General features: G+C 39.5%; 1 protein-coding gene across 1 annotated transcript in view; it reads right to left on the bottom strand.

The window, feature by feature from the left end:
• Positions 1 to 835: 835 nt before the first annotated feature.
• The window catches only part of PARM1 (prostate androgen-regulated mucin-like protein 1), a gene marked incomplete at its 5' end in the record, with an annotated part of 53,767 nt that continues 36,507 nt past the window's right edge, over positions 836 to 18,095 (bottom strand). Inside the window, one exon of the mRNA XM_089652281.1 lies at positions 836 to 4,541. Within this exon, the coding sequence (XP_089508407.1) occupies positions 4,457 to 4,541 (85 nt within the window). The remainder of the gene's footprint in view (positions 4,542 to 18,095) is intronic.

Raw genomic sequence — 18,095 nt, 5'->3', positions numbered from 1 at the left:
TCATATTCTTTGTTAGAAAATTAAATAGACTATGGCATGTGAAAAAAACCCCACAAACCTGCTGCATGTATAAAGTTAAGATGCCCTGGCATAAATGCCGCAGCCTCCCAAATCTTCCTACCATGGCCTAATCTAACGTCTATTTGACTGGCAAAGCTTCCAAAACTCCAGATAGGGAGGAAGCTTGCTCACCCCTTGGTGCCTCCAGTACATTAATATTAGCCAGTAAGACTGCTCAACTTGGTGATGAACCAACATAAATGTGTGGGGCTACCTAAAATGGAGCTTTGCTTGTCAGAGCAGTGGGTGAGCATAAGAGGTAAGTACCACAGGTATGTGTAGGCACCTCTAGCTACCTAAACTTCACAGCTGCAGCATTTTTTTTTTACCATGACAGACTATAATTATGTCAATTGTACCATTTAGTTCTCACTTCTAAAAGTCTAAAAACTGCTAGTTGCTGTCAAAACTACTGTCACGGCAGCCTATTGCAGAGCCTTGCCAGATGCCTTCTCCATTTACCAATTCTAAATATATGAAAGTTCTGCTAACTTTGAAACTAATATTACTGAAACAAGCAGAAAATCCTCACATACCGTATTGCAGTGGCATATCCTTCAATACACAAAGTTTTTGTAGATCAATGTGTCTGAAGTCTCAGGATCCCATCAGGCTTGGATATGGCAAGGAAAACTGTAATTTCTTATGGGTCTCAGTACTAGCTTGTTCTTTCTATTTGACATCATCAGAAAAAAAGTACCAGAGGCACAGAGCACACATTCTTAATTACCAATTGCCATTCAATTTGTTCTAAAAATGATGACCCTTTTCAATCTTTTAGCATCAATAATTTATTTGCTGACATTGGCAAACAAATAATATACAGAAGGCATAATAGATATACATGTCCAGGGTAATGACTTTGCATTCCCTTAAATCCAGTGGCTGAAAAAGTTACTTGGCAGTTGCCATTACTATTGAGAATGAGATATAGTTTTTGGAAAGTCACAATCTGCATCTAACAAAACAACAAGCTAAAATATAAATAATTCATACACTTTTGATCTGTTTTCCAAATTAGTGAATGATACTGTAATGTGGGTTGTCAAGCAAAATCTTGTAATCTATATATTAGTATTAACACTTTAATATCAATATATGTCAGGTATCATTTAGGATATTTTCATTGGTGTAAAAAAGGTGGATATTTGGCAAGCAAGAACAAACAGGGGACATTAAAACACACAAAGCATTGGACCTAATTACTAACAGCCCTTTATGGATCCTTAAGTTTGATGGTTTCTTGAAAAAATAGATTTCTGATAAAATCACAGTTGAATACTTAAACATAATGGAATATGATTTGAAATGCAGGAGAAAATACATAATTTTAATCTCATTCTGTCATCTACACTACCACCGCAATAGCCCATTCTTTTAACACAGATCCCAAAATAAAATTTGGTGGTCTTCGTGCTATTTTATTCTCTGTATGGAGTTCTGGTGGAAGCCATATTCTTTGGGCGTAAGTGTTTGGGGGCCCTACCGTAAACGTTGAACATAATTAATTTAACACACATTATTTCTCTCTGCTGGAAATGAGGACTGTTGTAAAATAGATGCTTAGAATAGCTAACTATGGCAGTCTCTATATCAGTCCCTGATTTAACCTTTAAAAAGGCACATTGATGTAATACTTCTTGGTACAATGCTTCCACTCTTCTACTTCTATAAGATACCAGTATATAAAGGTGATTGAGTGAGCAAAATGATTCCACAAAATGATAAAACATACAGTATGACCAGGGGCGGACTGACAACTCATGGGGCCACCGGGCAATAGGGGATCATGGGGCCCCTGTGTCCTTGCCCAAACTCAAAAAAGCCTATGAAAAAGGTACCAGGGACATCTCATGGGGCCCCCTACTGACCCCGGGCCCTCGGGCAGTGCCCGAGTTTCCAAATGGTCTGTCTGCCCCTGAGTATGACAAAATTTACACAAAACCATGATAAAACAGAAATATCAAGAACTAAATGATAACTGTACCTTGGGCTAAAAAAGTAAAGGTAGGCACATGTGGGTTATCTTGCAAGTAAAAGTTGAATTCCTTCCTTCCCCCAACATCGCAAGGTCTCTAGCACTGTCATGTGTACTGCCTAGCGCATGTCATTGTGTACTACCACTGAAATATTCCAGCAGGCTAAAGACTAGTTGGCGTGGTCTGCCTCAGCATCTATGTCCCTGGATTGTGATCATTGCAGGGCGTAGTTACATGGGTCTAGCAGCACTGGAGGCTATGTGTAAGCCATAGACTGCACCACTGAAGGTGAAGGGTAAAGAGGTGACCTTATATCTCAAACAAAACTTTGTTCATATGCTTCGAGGAGCTCATTTGTGAAAATAAAAAAACCTGAAAATATAAAGATAAGGAAAGGATGCAAAACCATGAAAAATGGTCATGGTAATTTTTTATATATTGGATAGCAGTTTAGAGCACAAATGGATAATGAATGTTATAAAGCTGTGACGTGCATTCAAGGAAATTCCACCAAGCGATGACTGGTGAAAAACATAGAGAAAAACGTTCACATCTATGCCTTTGCTGCTTTAGCTTTATTTCCTAGGATGAACACCTCAAAAAGCTTATAGAAGGCATCTCCCAATATCTGGGTGTGAGATTTCCTACAGATGTTCTACAAAAATAACAGTGGATAGAGAGGAAGAAGCAATCCTAAGAGTTTCAGAATTGTTTGGCATACGATTTAAAAGTTCAAACTGGATGTCAAGGTGATTATACACCCATTCCTATTAGGTGTGTAAAAATATCAAAATATCCATGACCTGAGCTACTATACAATAGCAAAAGGATGTGGAATATGAACTGTTTTCCATTTTAATTCTCTGCACTAAACTCTAAAAATGAGGAGTTGCTATGTTATAGGGAACATCTAGAAATGGTACTTGTGCATAAGCAAAACCCTGGAAAAGTTAATTGAATTTAAAGTTTACTTTGCCTTTGATTGCTAGTCTTGCATGATTTGGAGGGAGATTTAGTGATGTCATTACTGTGCTGCTCACTGTTCTCTATGTTATTAAAGTGTTACTAAACCCAGGACCCTGCATTCACTATATCTGGTCTCCCACAGTACACAGAACATGGAAATGCAATTATTTTAGTAAATATAAACTGATAAATAACTTTTCTCATCAGCAGTTAGAGCAGTCTTGTCACTTCTATCAGTGTTCAGCAGAGAAACTGGTTAAAGCTTGTAGGAGGGGTTTTCTTTCTGTTCTGGGAGGAGGCAAAACCCCTGACCTCTGTCTGGACAGTGCTGATTGGCCCTGTGCTGATCACATGCACTCTTCTAAGAAAAAAAAAATAACCTCTCTAGCAATACACACCAAAGTGAGCATGTGCATGTGGCTACAGATTCAGTCTGTCTTATCAGGAGATAAGACATGGGCATTTGAACAAGAGGAGGGGCGAACAAAGGGGATCAAATGGGCTTTTTACACAATGCAGAGGATTAACCTCTTAGGTTCCACAGTGAGTATAACAGGCATGCTTTACTGCATATACACACTGATTTTACTGTTGTGGGGTTAGTAACACTTTAAGGAATCTGTACTTGAATGTGTGAAGTGCAAGGATCCCCTTGCTTATGTTTCATAATTTCTGTGAACCTATGCTTTCTCTACCTTTTCAGCTGCTTCTTGATCACCCCGACAGTCATCACATTACCAGTCACTAGGGGTCACGGATTTGACATGAGGAAGCAAAGTTCTGCTTCTATTAAGTTGGTCACCTCCACACAAAGTTCCAGTACCGAACACAGGCATGGTAAGTCATTACTGGGGAAAGGTCAACTGCAGGATACCTACAGGCAATACAGGTGACTAGTCCTTTAACTTCTGCCTTCCTTTTTTTTTGGGGGGGGGGAGGGGGGGCACAGCTTTAACAATTCAGGTCCTTCGTAAAAAACATTTAAGCCAATGTGTTCCAGGCATTTCAAGCATTATAAAGCAAATGTGTTATAAACAACATATAACATTTATCCATCTATATGCAAACTTACTGTTTAGGCCACCTTAAAAGTGCTTTTTAAATGCTGATGCTTACATAAAAAATGAAATAAATCAAATATTTTATTTGTGCAAAATTACACTTTAATAATAAAATATAGAATCATTACTTTCCTTCTTGATATCAGGCCCTTTGTTTTTATCTTAACAGAGTGTATAATCATACTGGAGGTGAATGGGCGCAGTTCATGGGTTTAATGAAGAGTGGTGATTGATTAATCTGAATGCATGCTCCTTATTTTGTTCAATGCACAGCAGACATACAATTCAACAGGCCTGAGAAGTCAAAGGTAAAGCGTATTTGTTGGTGCGACCCAGCACAACAGTAAAACAGACAGCATGTTTGTTCTTCTTCAGAATCAAATTCCTTCTTCAAGAGTCATCATACAATGGATTGTTATAATTTCCTAAAGAGCCATAATCTGGGTCTTCCCGTAGTCTTCCGTAGGATCTACGCCTAAGGAAAAGAACATTTACAAAATTAGATATGTTTACAAATGAAAGTAACAAAGTTACATGCCAAACAGTAACATGTAGCTAAATTTATTGTAATTTCTCAGCATTTTCTGAGTATTTTGAAAGCCTCCATAATGCTAATCAATATCTTGTTTAATATTTATAATGTAAGCATTCATGTCTGCATACACTTGCAAACTTTTTCTCTCCAGGGTCCCCAGGCAAGCAATATCATACAGAGGCCATAGTCCAATAAATCCTTATAAAACCATATATTTATTAAAATCTATGCACTTACAAACATTCAGTGTAAAAAATGCCTGTAACCACCTCCAAAATGGCTGCTGCGGCACTTCCAGCGTATGTGATTGTGTCAATTCTGGCGTCACTTCTGACTGGTTTTGTCATCAAGACTTCTTCCAAGGATGTAAGACATTTTGGAATTGGTTACAGGCATTTTTGTCATCAAGACTTCTTAAAAGGATGTCAGACATTTTGGAAGTGGTTACAGGCATTTTTGTCATCAAGATTTCTTCCAAGGATGTCGGACATTTTGGAAGTGGTTACAGGCATTTTTGTCATCAAGATTTCGTCCAAGGATGTCGGACATTTTGGAAGTGGTTACAGGCATTTTTGTCATCAAGACTTCCTCCAAGGATGTCAGACATTTTGGAAGTGGTTACAGGAGTTTTTGTCATCAAGACTTCTTCCAAGGATGTCAGACATTTTAGAAGTGGTTACAGGCATTTTTGTCATCAAGACATTTTCGAAGGATGTCAGACATTTCGGAAGTGGTTACAGGCGTTTTTGTCATCAAGACTTCTTCCAAGGATGTCAGACATTTTGGAAGTGGTTACAGGCGTTTTTGTCATCAAGACTTCTTCCAAGGATGTCAGACATTTTGGAAGTGGTTACGGGGTTTTTGTCATCAAGACTTCTTCCAAGGATGTCGGACATTTTGGAAGTGGTTACAGGAGTTTTTGTTATCAAGACTTCTTCCAAGGATGTCGGACATTTCGGAAGTGGTTACAGGCGTTTTTGTCATCAAGACTTCTTCCAAGGATGTCGGACATTTTGGAAGTGGTTACAGGCGTTTTTGTCATCAAGACTTCTTCCAAGGATGTCGGACATTTTGGAAGTGGTTACAGGCATTTTTGTCATCAAGATTTCTTCCAAGGATGTCGGACATTTCGGAAGTGGTTACAGGCATTTTTGTCATCAAGACTTCTTCCAAGGATGTTGGACATTTCGGAAGTGGTTACAGGAGTTTTTGTCATCAAGACTTCTTCCAAGGATATTGGACATTTTAGAAGTGGTTACAGGGTTTTTGTCATCAAGACTTCTTCCAAGGATGTCAGACATTTTGGAAGTGGTTACAGGCATTTTTGTCATCAAGACTTCCTCCAAGGATGTCAGACATTTTGGAAGTGGTCACAGGAGTTTTAGTCATCAAGACTTCTTCCAAGGATGTCAGACATTTTGGAAGTGGTTACAGGCATTTTTCACACTGGATGTTTGTAAGTGCACAGATTTTAATAAATATATTTTTTTAAAAAAGGATTTATTGCACTATGGCCTCTGTATGATATATCTTGCATGGGAACCATGGAGAGAAGCTGGACTTAAGATTAAGAAGGGGACTGTTGAAGGTGGAGGAGTTTGGTGGAAAGTGATTTGAAAGACACCGATCTGGTAAGGAGTGACACTAATAAACACATGTATATGGTGGATCTGTATCATTTAAAGGAATGTGCACTATTTTGGTGGTATTGAAATATAAGTGGTTTTAAAGTGTTACTAAACCCAGGACCCTGCATTTAATCTATCTGGTCTCCCACAGTACACACAACATGAAAATGCAATTATTTTAGTAAATATAAACTGCTAAATACCTTTTCTCATCAGCAGTTAGAGCAGTCTTGTGACTTCAGCAGAGCACTGGTTAAAGCTTGTAGGAGGAGTTTTCTTTCTGCTCTAGGAGGATGTAGAACCCCTGACCTATGTCTGGACAGTGCTGATTGGCCCTGTGCTGATCACATGCACTCTCCCAAGGAAAAAAAAACCTCTCTAGCAATACACACTAAACTGAGCATGTGCAGAAGGGCTACGAATTCAGTCTGTCTTATCAGTATGGACATTTGAACAAGATGAGGGGCAGAGAAGTCAGGATCAACCATACACAATGCAGTGGATTAACCCCATAGGTTCCACAGTGAGTATAACAAGCATGCTTTACTGCATATACAGACTGATTTTACTGTTGTGGGTTTAGTAAATTTTATTTTTATGCTTTGTTTTTAAGCAATATCACACTATATTAGTCTTTCTTTTTTTGGGGACCATTCACACATGCCACGCTGGCAAAGAGCACGAACAAGGTGGAATGGTTTATTAAAAGCAGTTTATTGGAAGTTCGGTAAGGAGCTTGGAGTGTCTTTGGCAAGGTGATACACTTGGTGGATCCTTCTATAGGTATTAATGGGAATGCATAGTTAATATATTATAATGTGAGTGGCTTTCTATCTGGGAGAGATTTTTAGAAAACAGTATTGCACTATGTTGGTATTTTGTATTTTGAATGAAATCGTGTGGATCTTCATGTGAGACGACAATTGAAGTACCAGACACAAGGAGACACAGATTTGAAGCGAATCTGAAAATATTTGATTACATATACACCATGTATATGAATGGTAGGGGTAGATAAAGCAGACCACTAGTGAACAAATACACACATTGTTTTTTTATTATAAATGTGAGCACATTGGACAGGATTTGAAGCATGGTGTATTGAGCATACTACACTATATTTCTTTTTTGAAGATCACTGTATGGGAAGATTGGATTCACAAGAAGTTGATGGATGTATGATGTCTAATTTTCGGTTATACAGAGATAATATTGAACTTATTATTTTGAGAGCGCTGATCACTTCTATCATTATCATTTCTTTCTGTGAGGGGAGCAAATTGACTCCAGCTGCTAAAAGAAGGATCAATGTTTTCGTTTGTATAAAGAAAAATAGGGGTTCTAGCGCGCTGTTTAAAAATATTTATCATTACCTGTTTGTGAATTCTTTTTTTATAATGCAGCCTACCTATATTAAAGTGTTAATAAACCAACAACAGTAAAATCAGTCTATATATGCAGTAAAGCATGCTTGTTATACTCACTGTGGAACCTACGGGGTTAATCCTCTGCATTGTGTAAAAATGCTGTTTGATCCTGTCTTTTCTGATCCTCCCCTTCTTTCAGTGTCCCCCTGATATATCAAGTGGAGACACTCTACACATGCTCAGTTTGGTATGTATTGCTAGAGAGGTTTTTTTTTTCTTGGGGGAGTGCATGTGATCAGCATAGGGCCAATAGGCACTGTCCAGAAAGAGGTCAGAGGTTCTGCATCCTCCTAGAGCAAAATGAAAACTCCTCCTACAAGCTTTAATCAGTGCTTGGCTGGAAAGTGATAGAAGTCACAAGACTGCTCTAACTGCTGATGAGAAAAGGTATTTAGCAGTTTATATTTACTAAATTAATCGCATTTCCATGTTGTGTGTACTGTGGGAGATCAGATATAGTGAATGCAGGGTCCTGGGTTTAGTAACACTTTAATTATTTCACTGATTATGGTCAGAAAGCTTGTGTCCAAAACACAGAGCCAAGTCTGTCAATACAACTTCACACACTGTGGTCCATTCAGATAACGGAGAATATCTTTATTTTCTCTAATGCTCTGGCAGCACATCAAGAAAGCTAAAGGTGAAGTGGGCCAAAAGGAAAAGAGCACTGTGCTAAAGTACTATACTGTGGAACAAAATCATCATTTGCCTTTAACAGTATAGCACTGGATTTCAGTATGTTATCACACAAAATTCGCACAACTGTTACCCAGGATTCATATATTTTGCAAACTGACTTTAACTAGAAATGTGAATCCTGGGTGAAAGTTGTGTGAATTTTGCGTGATAACATTTATAAATAGACTCTTTAATGTAGTGGCAGCTCTTGTAACTTTGACAATCTTGTCTTCTTTATGTGTTATCTGTTATTACTTTCTGGATAATGGGCTTCCTGAGAGATGAAGAAAACTCTGTCTCGGTACTTTGCAGTACAGATTCTCTACGTTTTTAATCTCTATCACACACAAGCATATATTTTTTTATACCTAACAACAAAGAGACAGCGGTAAATGGAAAGACTTAGAAGAGGGTAAAAAAAGTTTTGCAGGTTTTAGATTTTTCAAAAAATTAACACCCTCCCACCCCTTGTGTAACTGCATTAAACGTCAAAGTAATACAAACCATAGAAATGTAAATATAAAGGCTTTATGAAGGTTCTTAAACCAGAACAAAGGTTTATCATTTTTGTGAAAGGTGAGCAGCACTCCACCAAATTGAATGACAGCAAACCCGATTGCATGTCTACAGTTCGATGACCTTGGACTACTTATTTCTCCACTAAACATGTAGTGGAGTTGGCCTGGGAGAATCTCAGAGTTTTCTGGCTATACATTAGTATTAATGGGAAACTTGAAGCACTTCTATAATAGTTAGAAATACACAACTACAGTATGTATGATGTATATATAAAAATTCAAGATTATTACACACAAGTTTACTTTCGCAGCTCCCAAAAATACTATAAATACATTCCTTTAGAACATATGCACATTTCTATTTATCATCTGTTATATTTGATGTGACTTTTCTCTTATTCAGTTGTTATAATAGAAGGCTTAATTTTAAGATGTGCAAAACCTATAGCTCCATGCAGGCATGACTTTGACAGCTACACTGTCTGTAAATATAGAGGCTCCCATTGATGACATATTCTCAACAAGGAAAGGTTTAAAAAAAGGGCAGGAAGACATGGAGAAGATCTTAAAACAGGACATAAAGGCAACATAAAACAAATCTGTTACAGACAGTGCCGCCTATCACTGCAGCATCATCAGTGCCAGCTCATCATTGCTGCCTCCCAATGCCGCCTATCAGTGCCTCCTATCAGTGCCTATCAGTACTGCCTATCCGTGCTACCGCATCAGTGCCCATCAGTGTGCATCGGTGCTGCCCATCAGTGCAGCAGCTTCATCAACGCACATCAGTGAAGGAGAAAAATGACCTATTTGCAAAATGTTCTAATAGTAACAAAGAAAACCCTTTTTTTCTAAAATTTTTTGCTCATTTTTTTTTTATAGCGCAAAAAAATAAAACACTCAGCGGCAAATAAATACCTCCAAAAGAAAGCTCTATTTGTGTGAAAACAATTATAAAAATTTCATATGGGTACAGTGTTGCATGACTGCGCAATTGTCATTCAAAATGCGACAGCGCTGAAAGCTGAAAATTGGCCTGGCCAGGAAGGGGGTATAAGTGCCCAGTAGGCAAGTGGTTAAATATATAGGCAAGGACCAGGCCTTCTGGAACAAGCTGATGTAGAGTGATGAATCAAAGTTGTTTGGACAAAGTAACAGTACACGTTTGCTGCAAACCGCAGGCGGTATTGCAGGAGAAGAACCTCATAACAACTGTAAAGTACTGTTGTCAGAATGTTATGGTTTGGGGTTGCTTGGCTGCTTCAGGGCCTGAACAGCTCACAGTCCATCTGCATTATGTCAAAGTGTTTTTGATGGTAGTGTGAAGCCATCTGTCCAAAAGTTGAAGTTGAACCGGATATGGGTCTTTCAACGTGATAATGATCAAAAGCACACTAGAAAATACACTAAAGAATGCTTCAAAAAGAGGAAATAGAGATTTATGGACTGCCTTATTTAAAGCCTTGGTTTCATTTTCATTTAAATTTTATAAGGGCATTTTAAAATGGGCAATACATGCATGAAAACCCCAAACATCTTGCAACTGAAGATGTTTTGCATGGAGAAGGAGTTACAGTGTTTAATATTGATATCAGAGACTGGTGGACAGTTATACAAAATGCATAAAAAAAATAAATTCTGGTAAAGAAAGCAATACTATCTTTGGATGCCAAGAATGCATTTTTTAAAATGTAAGTATATTACCTTTATCTGCAGATATTGTTTGAATAAATATCTAATTTTTGCCTCTTCAGATATGTTGAAAAAGGTAAAACATTTCCACAGGGTGTACCTAATTTTTCTTATGACTGTAGTTAGTTATTTTTTTTTCATGTTTTGCATTTCTTCACTTTGCGGTGTATTCCTGGCACCACCAATTTTTGGCAAATTCATTTGACTGTAGGTTTACTTTAAATGACTTAAAAAGTAGTGGGAGCTTAGAATAGTGACCTATGTGACCAAGTCCCGGTGTGTGGGGCGAAACATATCAGGGGGCTGGCTGGAGCGGCACTGGCTGAGGCCACATTCATCTACGTATTAATGCACTGGGTTGGTGAGCGTTGCCTTTTCTTTGCTTTAAGAAAAAAAAAGCTTAAAACAATGATCATATGCCTCTGCTACTGTAGAAGGGCTACAGGGTTAAACCATGTACTACAGCAATATACTTTATTGGAAAGCAACCTGCTGCAGAAAACCTTTAGCTCTTCTTGCTTCTTTTATCTTGGATGTACTTACAGTAGAATAGGCAACAATCATTTCAGTTATATTCCTCACATATATATTTTTACAGATGCAAGATCCTTCCCTCCCTAGAATCATGATAATGGTATTCAGCCATTGAATGAGTGATTAGAGGAACAAATGACATGTGAAGTTCAGCTTCCTTAGGCTCTTCTATTTTCCGTGGCTGGTGCTTGGACATTAAGCCCCGGTTCACATATATGCAGCCGCGCGGGTCGCGTTTTGTGCGGATACGAGAGCCCATTCATTTGAATGGACTCCCGTGCCCCATGACACGCAGAGAATAAGTCCCTGCACTTCTTCTGAAAACGCAGCCCGCACGGGAACCTCAGTTCCCAGTATGGTTCCAGTGTGGGCGGCGTGCCATTAGAAATAATGGCACCCGCCCGCGGGTCTGCATTCCTCTGTGTGGGTGGTGCGGCTGCACGGATTTTCATACAGATCCGCAGCGGCACCACCTGCACATATGTGAACCTAGCCTAAAGGTGCAGCAGATAGGTTCAACCATGTGCTTTCCTTTCGCATACACATGTTCACACTAAAACCACAAGGCAGAGTCAGGTTTTTATCGGTGTCCGTGTCCCCACTGGAGTGACCATGGTCACTTGGACAAAATGTTGTTACCGAAACAGTAAGCGAGGAAAAAAAATATTCCAATGGGGACACCTATTTCAGTGACAATTATGTAGGGATTTCCTAATACTTTGGAAAAGTTTCCTCTCTTTTCCTGTGGTGTCTCCAAACAGGAAGAAAAGTGAAATCTCCCCAAAGGGACACAGACAAAATTCTCTACTCTGCCGGAAAAAAAAAACTTTGACTTTAGATATACTTTAATTATTTTATTGAACCCATCAATGAGTTAAAGTATGTGTTTTTTTTTTTTAAATATTTAGTTCCACTTCAAAAAGTGCATTTTTTTCATGTTAACATCTGCAGATAACAGTGTTGGCTCTCTAACAAAAAGTCAATAATCTTTCTTTGACTGTGGATTCTGTCCATGTACGCTGGCCTTTTGCTCATTTTGTAAATGTAATTATAAATGCAATATGCCGCATTCACATTTCCAGATCACCAGGCTGACTGTTGAGATGGCGTGCTGATTATCTGATGCAGCTGAAATGCTCACTATATAGTAATCAGAACAGACAAGCTGGGGTTTTGCTTGTTATAGATAACATACAGCTGTTCACAAACCATTTCACAGTGAAATATGTTCTGCCAGTCCGTGAGGATGAAAAGACCGACAGATGCATTTTGTGGAAAACATATCATCCAGCAAGGGTTGCCACCTTATCCATTTAAAACTGAACACATATTGATTACACAGGTTCTGAGCCTAAATTAATGCAGATAAGGCACTAGGTGAGTTTAATTACCACCGTAATCAGCCACAGAACCTGTGTAATTAATAGAGATGCGCTGAAATTTCGGCGGCCAAAACATATTGGCTGAAAATAGCCCTATCGGCATTTAGCCGATACAAGTGCCGATAGGGGGCTGTGTGTACTGCAGATGTGGGGCGGGGATGTGGAGAAAGGCAGGAGAGGAGCAGTGTATAGAGTGAGCTACCGCTAAATGTCACTGTCGGGTTATAAATGTAATTACCGGCTTTTTTTCCCCTTCACTATAACTCCGAGAATGAGCTGTCATTCTCCCTGCTGCTAAAGGAAATGAAGGGGTGGAGTCACCCAGTGACATTACCCAGTGACCCCGCCCCTTAGTTTCCTTTAGCAGAGGGGGAATGACAGCTCTTTCTCTGAGCTATGGTGAAGGGAAAAAAGCTGATAATTAGATTTAAACACCCCTAATTGTTTTTAAATGCAATTACCAGCTTTTTTTCCTTCACTATAGCTCTGAGAATGAGCTGTCATTCCCCCCACTGCTAAAGGAAATATAGGGGCAGGGTCACTCAGTGACATTACCCAGTGACCCCGCCCCTTAGTTTCCTTTAGCGGCGGGGAAAATGACAGCTCCTTCTCTGAGCTATAGTAAATGGGAAAAAAGCTGATAATTAGATTTAAACACCGTAATTGTTTTTAAATGCAATTACCAGCTTTTTTTTCCTTCACTAAAGCTCGGAGAAGGAGCTGTCATTCCCCCCGCCGCTAAAGGAAACTAAGGGGCGGGGTCACTCAGTGACATTACCCAGTGACCCCTCCTCTTAGTTTCCTTTAGCAGCGGGGAGAATGACAGCTCCTTCTTGGAGCTTTAGTGAAGGAAAAAAAAGCCGGTAACTGCATTGAAAAAACGGCACTGACATATAGGGGCAGCCAGTGAGGGAGACTGCTCTCTCACTGTATACGCTGCTCCTCTCCCGGCTCCTCCTTGCACACACTGCCCCCTTATCTCTCCCCCCTACAAAGAGGACTTGTCACTCCTATGTTATCACATAGGGGACTATTGGCCCCCTATGTGATAGCAATAAAATCATTTAAAAAAATATATATAAATTCACATTGACGTTAAACATTTTTTTTTTTTAAATGGAGCCTCCCCACATATACAGACATTTCGGTTTCGGTTTTCGGCCACGTGCATTCTGAAGTTTTGGTATCGGTTTCAGCACCGATGGATGAGCGTGGCACCCATTGATCGCTGAGGACACTGAAAGAACACAGCTCTGCCTATGTAAACAATGGGGTTGATTTACTAAAGGCAAATAGGCTGTGCACTTCAAGTGCAGTTGCTTTAGATCCAGGGGGAAGCTCTGAAATGAGGTGAAGCTCTGCTGATTTCTTTCACCCAATCATTTGCAAGTAAAAAGGCTGTTTTTTTACGTTCTTTGCATGTTCCCCTCAGATCTAGAGCAACTGCACTTTCGGTGCACTTCCAAGTGAATTTACAGTGCACAACCTTTTTGCCTTTAGTAAATCAACCCCAAAGTATTCTGTCAGCGGCGATCTGCTATATTTTCTTTCCCTGCAAATCGGAATAAAATCTAGCAGATTGCCTAGTAAAAACAGCACACGCAGTACACAAAAACACTAGCTAGGCACACAGTTAACCCATTGATCGCCCTAGATGTTTAACCCCCTCCCAGTCAGTGTCATTAATACAGTGACAGTGTATATTTTTAGCACTGTTCACTGGTTCCCACAAAGAGTCAGTGTCAGATAATTACCACAATATCACAGTCTCACTATAAGTTGCTGATCGCCGCGCCACTACTAGTATATATATATACAGTCATGGCCGAAATTGTTGGCACCCTTGATATTTTTCCTGAAAATCAAGTATTTCACACAAAAAAGGTATTGCATTAACACATGTTTTGCTATACACATGTTTATTCCCTTTGTATGTATTGGAACAAATATAAAACAGAGGCAGAAAAGCAAATATGACATAATGTCACACAAAACCCCAAAAATGGGCTGGACAAAAGTATTGGCACCCTTAACTTAATATTTGGTTGCACACCCTTTGGAAAACATAACTGAAATCAGTCGCTTCCTATAACCATCAATAAGCTTCTGACACCTCTCACCCGGAATTTTGGACCACTCTTCCTTTGCAAACAGCTCCAGGTCTCTCTTATTGGAAGGACACCTTTTCCCAACAGCAATTTTAAGATCTCTCCACAGGTGTTCAATGGGATTTAGATCTGGGCTCATTGCTGGCCACTTCAGAACTCTCCAGCGCTTCTTTGCCATCCATTTCTGAGTGCTTTTTGACGTATGTTTGGGGTCATTGTCCTGCTGGAAGACCCAGGATCTTGGACGCAAACCCAGCTTTCTGACACTGGGCCCTACAGTGCGACCCAAAATCCTTTGGTAATCCTCAGATTTCATGATGCCTTGCACACAGTCAAGGCACCCAGTGCCAGAGGCAGCAAAACAACCCCAAAACATCATTGAACCTCCACCATATTTTACCGTAGGTACTGTGTTTTGTTCTTTGTAGGCCTCATTCCGTTTTCGGTAAACAGTAGAATGATGTGCTTTACCGAAAAGCTCTATCTTGGTCTCATCTGTCCACAAGACGTTTTCCCAGAAGGCTTTTGGCTTACTCAAGTACATTTTGGCAAACTGTAGTCTTGCTTTTTTATGTCTCTGTGTCAGCAGTGGGGTCCTCCTGGGTCTCCTGCCATAGCGTTTCATTTAATTTAAATGTCGACGGATAGTTCGCGCTGACACTGATGCTCCCTGAGCCTGCAGGACAGCTTGAATGTCTTTGGAACATGTTTGGGGCTGCTTATCCACCATCCGGACTATTCTGCGTTGCAATCTTTCATCAATTTTCCTCATCCGTCCACGACCAGGGAGATTAGCTACAGTGCCATGGGTTGCAAACTTCTTGATAATGTTGCGCACTGTGGACAAAGGCAAATCTAGTTCTCTGGAGATGGACTTGTAACCTTGAGATTGTTGATATTTTGCCACAATTTTGGTTCTCAGGTCCTCAGACAGTTCTCGTCTCCTCTTTCTGTTGTCCATGCTTAGTGTGGCACAGACAGACACACAATGCAAAGGTTAAGTGAACGTCTCTCCTTTTTATCTGCTTTCAGGTGTGATTTCTATATTGCCCACACCTGTTACTTGCCCCAGGTGAGTTTACAGGAGCATCACATGCTTGTAACATTCTTATTTATCCGCAGTTGTGAAAGGGTGCCAATACTTTTGTCCAGCCCATTTTTGGAGGTTTGTGTGACATTATGTCGAATTTGCTTTCTTTCCTCCCTTTTTTTGTTTTGTCCCAATACACACAAAGGGAATAAACATGTGTATAGCAAAACATGTGTTAATGCAATACGTTTCGTGAGAAATACATGATTTCCTGGAGAAATATCAAGGGTGCCAACAATTTCGGCCATGACTGTATATATAAATTTCCATTATGTATACCGTAGTTTGTAGACACTATAACTTTTGTGCAAACCAATCAATATATTCTTTATTGTGATTTTTTTTTTACCAAGAATATGTAGCAGAATATATTTTGGCCTAAATTTATTTAGAAATTAGATTTTTTTATTTCATATGTTTTATAGCAGAATTTTTTTTCCGGTCTTTTTCTTTTATACCGCAAACAATAAAAAACCCAGAGGTGATCAAATGCCACCAAAAAAAAGCTCTACTTGCGGGAAAAAAATTACAAATTTCATTTATGTACAGTGTTGCATGACCGCGCAATTGTCAGTTAAAATAACGTAGTGCAGTATCACAAAAAATGACCTGGTCATGAAGGGGGTAAATCTTTCTGATGTGGTTAATAGCATATATGCTTGTTAATACATCCAAGATGGGGAATTAAAGACAAACACATGCAGCGCCTTGTCTCAGGGAAATCTATAACAAGAGATTTTTCTCTAAAGGAACCCATAAAAATGAGGATTGTTGTCCAATAATGCATATTTTGATAGATCTACAAGTAAAAAAAACCTTCAATTGTAATATTAATTACATTTTTTTTTCTTCTGGATAGCCAGGAAAGGCCTGGAATCTCTACAAGCCCCGTACTGCTGTCACCATTGGGAAACTTTCAGATCTCTTGACGATTGTCTTTGTGACATTTACCAACAGTATCACAATAATCCATAAACAGGTCAAGCCCTTTCCCACTCTATTAACCGCTTTCCCACTGCCCTATAGCAGGTATACTGCTTCAGGGCGGCAGGGGTGTGAAAAATCACGCATGTATACATGACTATGCATTTCCGGGTGGGGGGGCACATGCGAGCCCACACGCCCCCTACCCGCGCCGCTTTTCGCGGCCTCGGCTTTCAATCACCAGGTCCCAACTGGTGATTACTCGCCGACACCCGGTGATCGAAGAGCATTAGTGATGAAGGGAGAGAACTGTAAGTAAACAATGCAGTTCTCTCCCCTGTCAGCTTCTGCACACTGCTAGGCATGGCTTTGCACAGCAGAGCCATGCAAAGCAGTGTGCTTACAGTGAAGCACATACACACAGCAGTTAGTAAAACATCACACAGTTAACCCTTTGATTGTCCCACATGTTAACCCCTTCTTGCCCAGTGCCATTAGTACAGCGTCAGTGTTTTTAATTGCCCTGATCACTGTGATGGTGTCACTGGGGATGTCAGTGACACCAAGTCAGTTCTCCGCAGTGTCAGAAATGCTATAACTTTATGTAAACCAATTAATTTAAACGTATTGGAATTTTTATTAGCAGACTTGTAGCAGAATACATTTTAGCCTAAATGTAGGTTGAAATTTGATTTTTTTAAATTTTTTTATTGGACATGCTTGTCAGTCTTTTTTTATTTATAGTGCAAAAAAAAACCGCACAGGTGATCAAATACCACTGAAAGAAAGCTCTATTTGTGGGAATAAAAAGGACGGAAATTTCATTTGTGTGCAGCATTGCACGACCGTGTAATTGTCATTCAAAGTAACGCAGCGCCGTAATGCAAAAAATGGTCTGGTCTGGAAGGGGGTAAATCCTCAGGAGGGCAAGTGGTTAAAAAAGGTATTTTTATTGTATTGTCCCCACATTTTGATATCAAAGTTACTCCAAAGGGGAGGACATGAGGAGAACTCTTAACTTCTTAGTCTATCCAAAGCTAAAAAAGGGTGTTTGGGATAGAGGTCCACTTTAATTACAATGTAATTGAGCAGGAAAGCAGCAGCTACAAATGACTAGGTTTGTGGAATAGAAACTACATCAAATGGAATGTCTGCTGACCGCAGGTTCAAGACATATATTCCGCTGTAGTTTCATTTCCTTGCTGAGAGCTGACTCATTTCTATTGTCAACATAATAAACAGAAAATTCCTCTCTAATCTCCAGAGCAGTGGTGTCGGTGATATACACAGGGCCAGTGACAGAAAGGAGTAGCCAGGCAAAATAAGTACATTTTTATCTGGCATTCATCCTAAGGATTATTGTTCCAGAGAAGTGGGGAAACATCTTATCTACATATAAAATATTATGCATTGAAATGATTAAATACTGGTGTAGCATGAAGGTGACCATAGATAGCCATTCCATCACGCACAATACAACATTTTTACACCAAATTTCAATACGCAGGTGTCT

The sequence above is a fragment of the Staurois parvus genome, unplaced genomic scaffold (assembly GCF_062004578.1).
Source record: "Staurois parvus isolate SC_StPar_1 unplaced genomic scaffold, SC_StPar_1.0 ptg000679l, whole genome shotgun sequence".
NCBI lineage: Eukaryota > Metazoa > Chordata > Amphibia > Anura > Ranidae > Staurois > Staurois parvus.
Note: the sequence above shows the minus strand (reverse complement) of the source record. Positions and strands in the feature narration are given on the sequence as shown.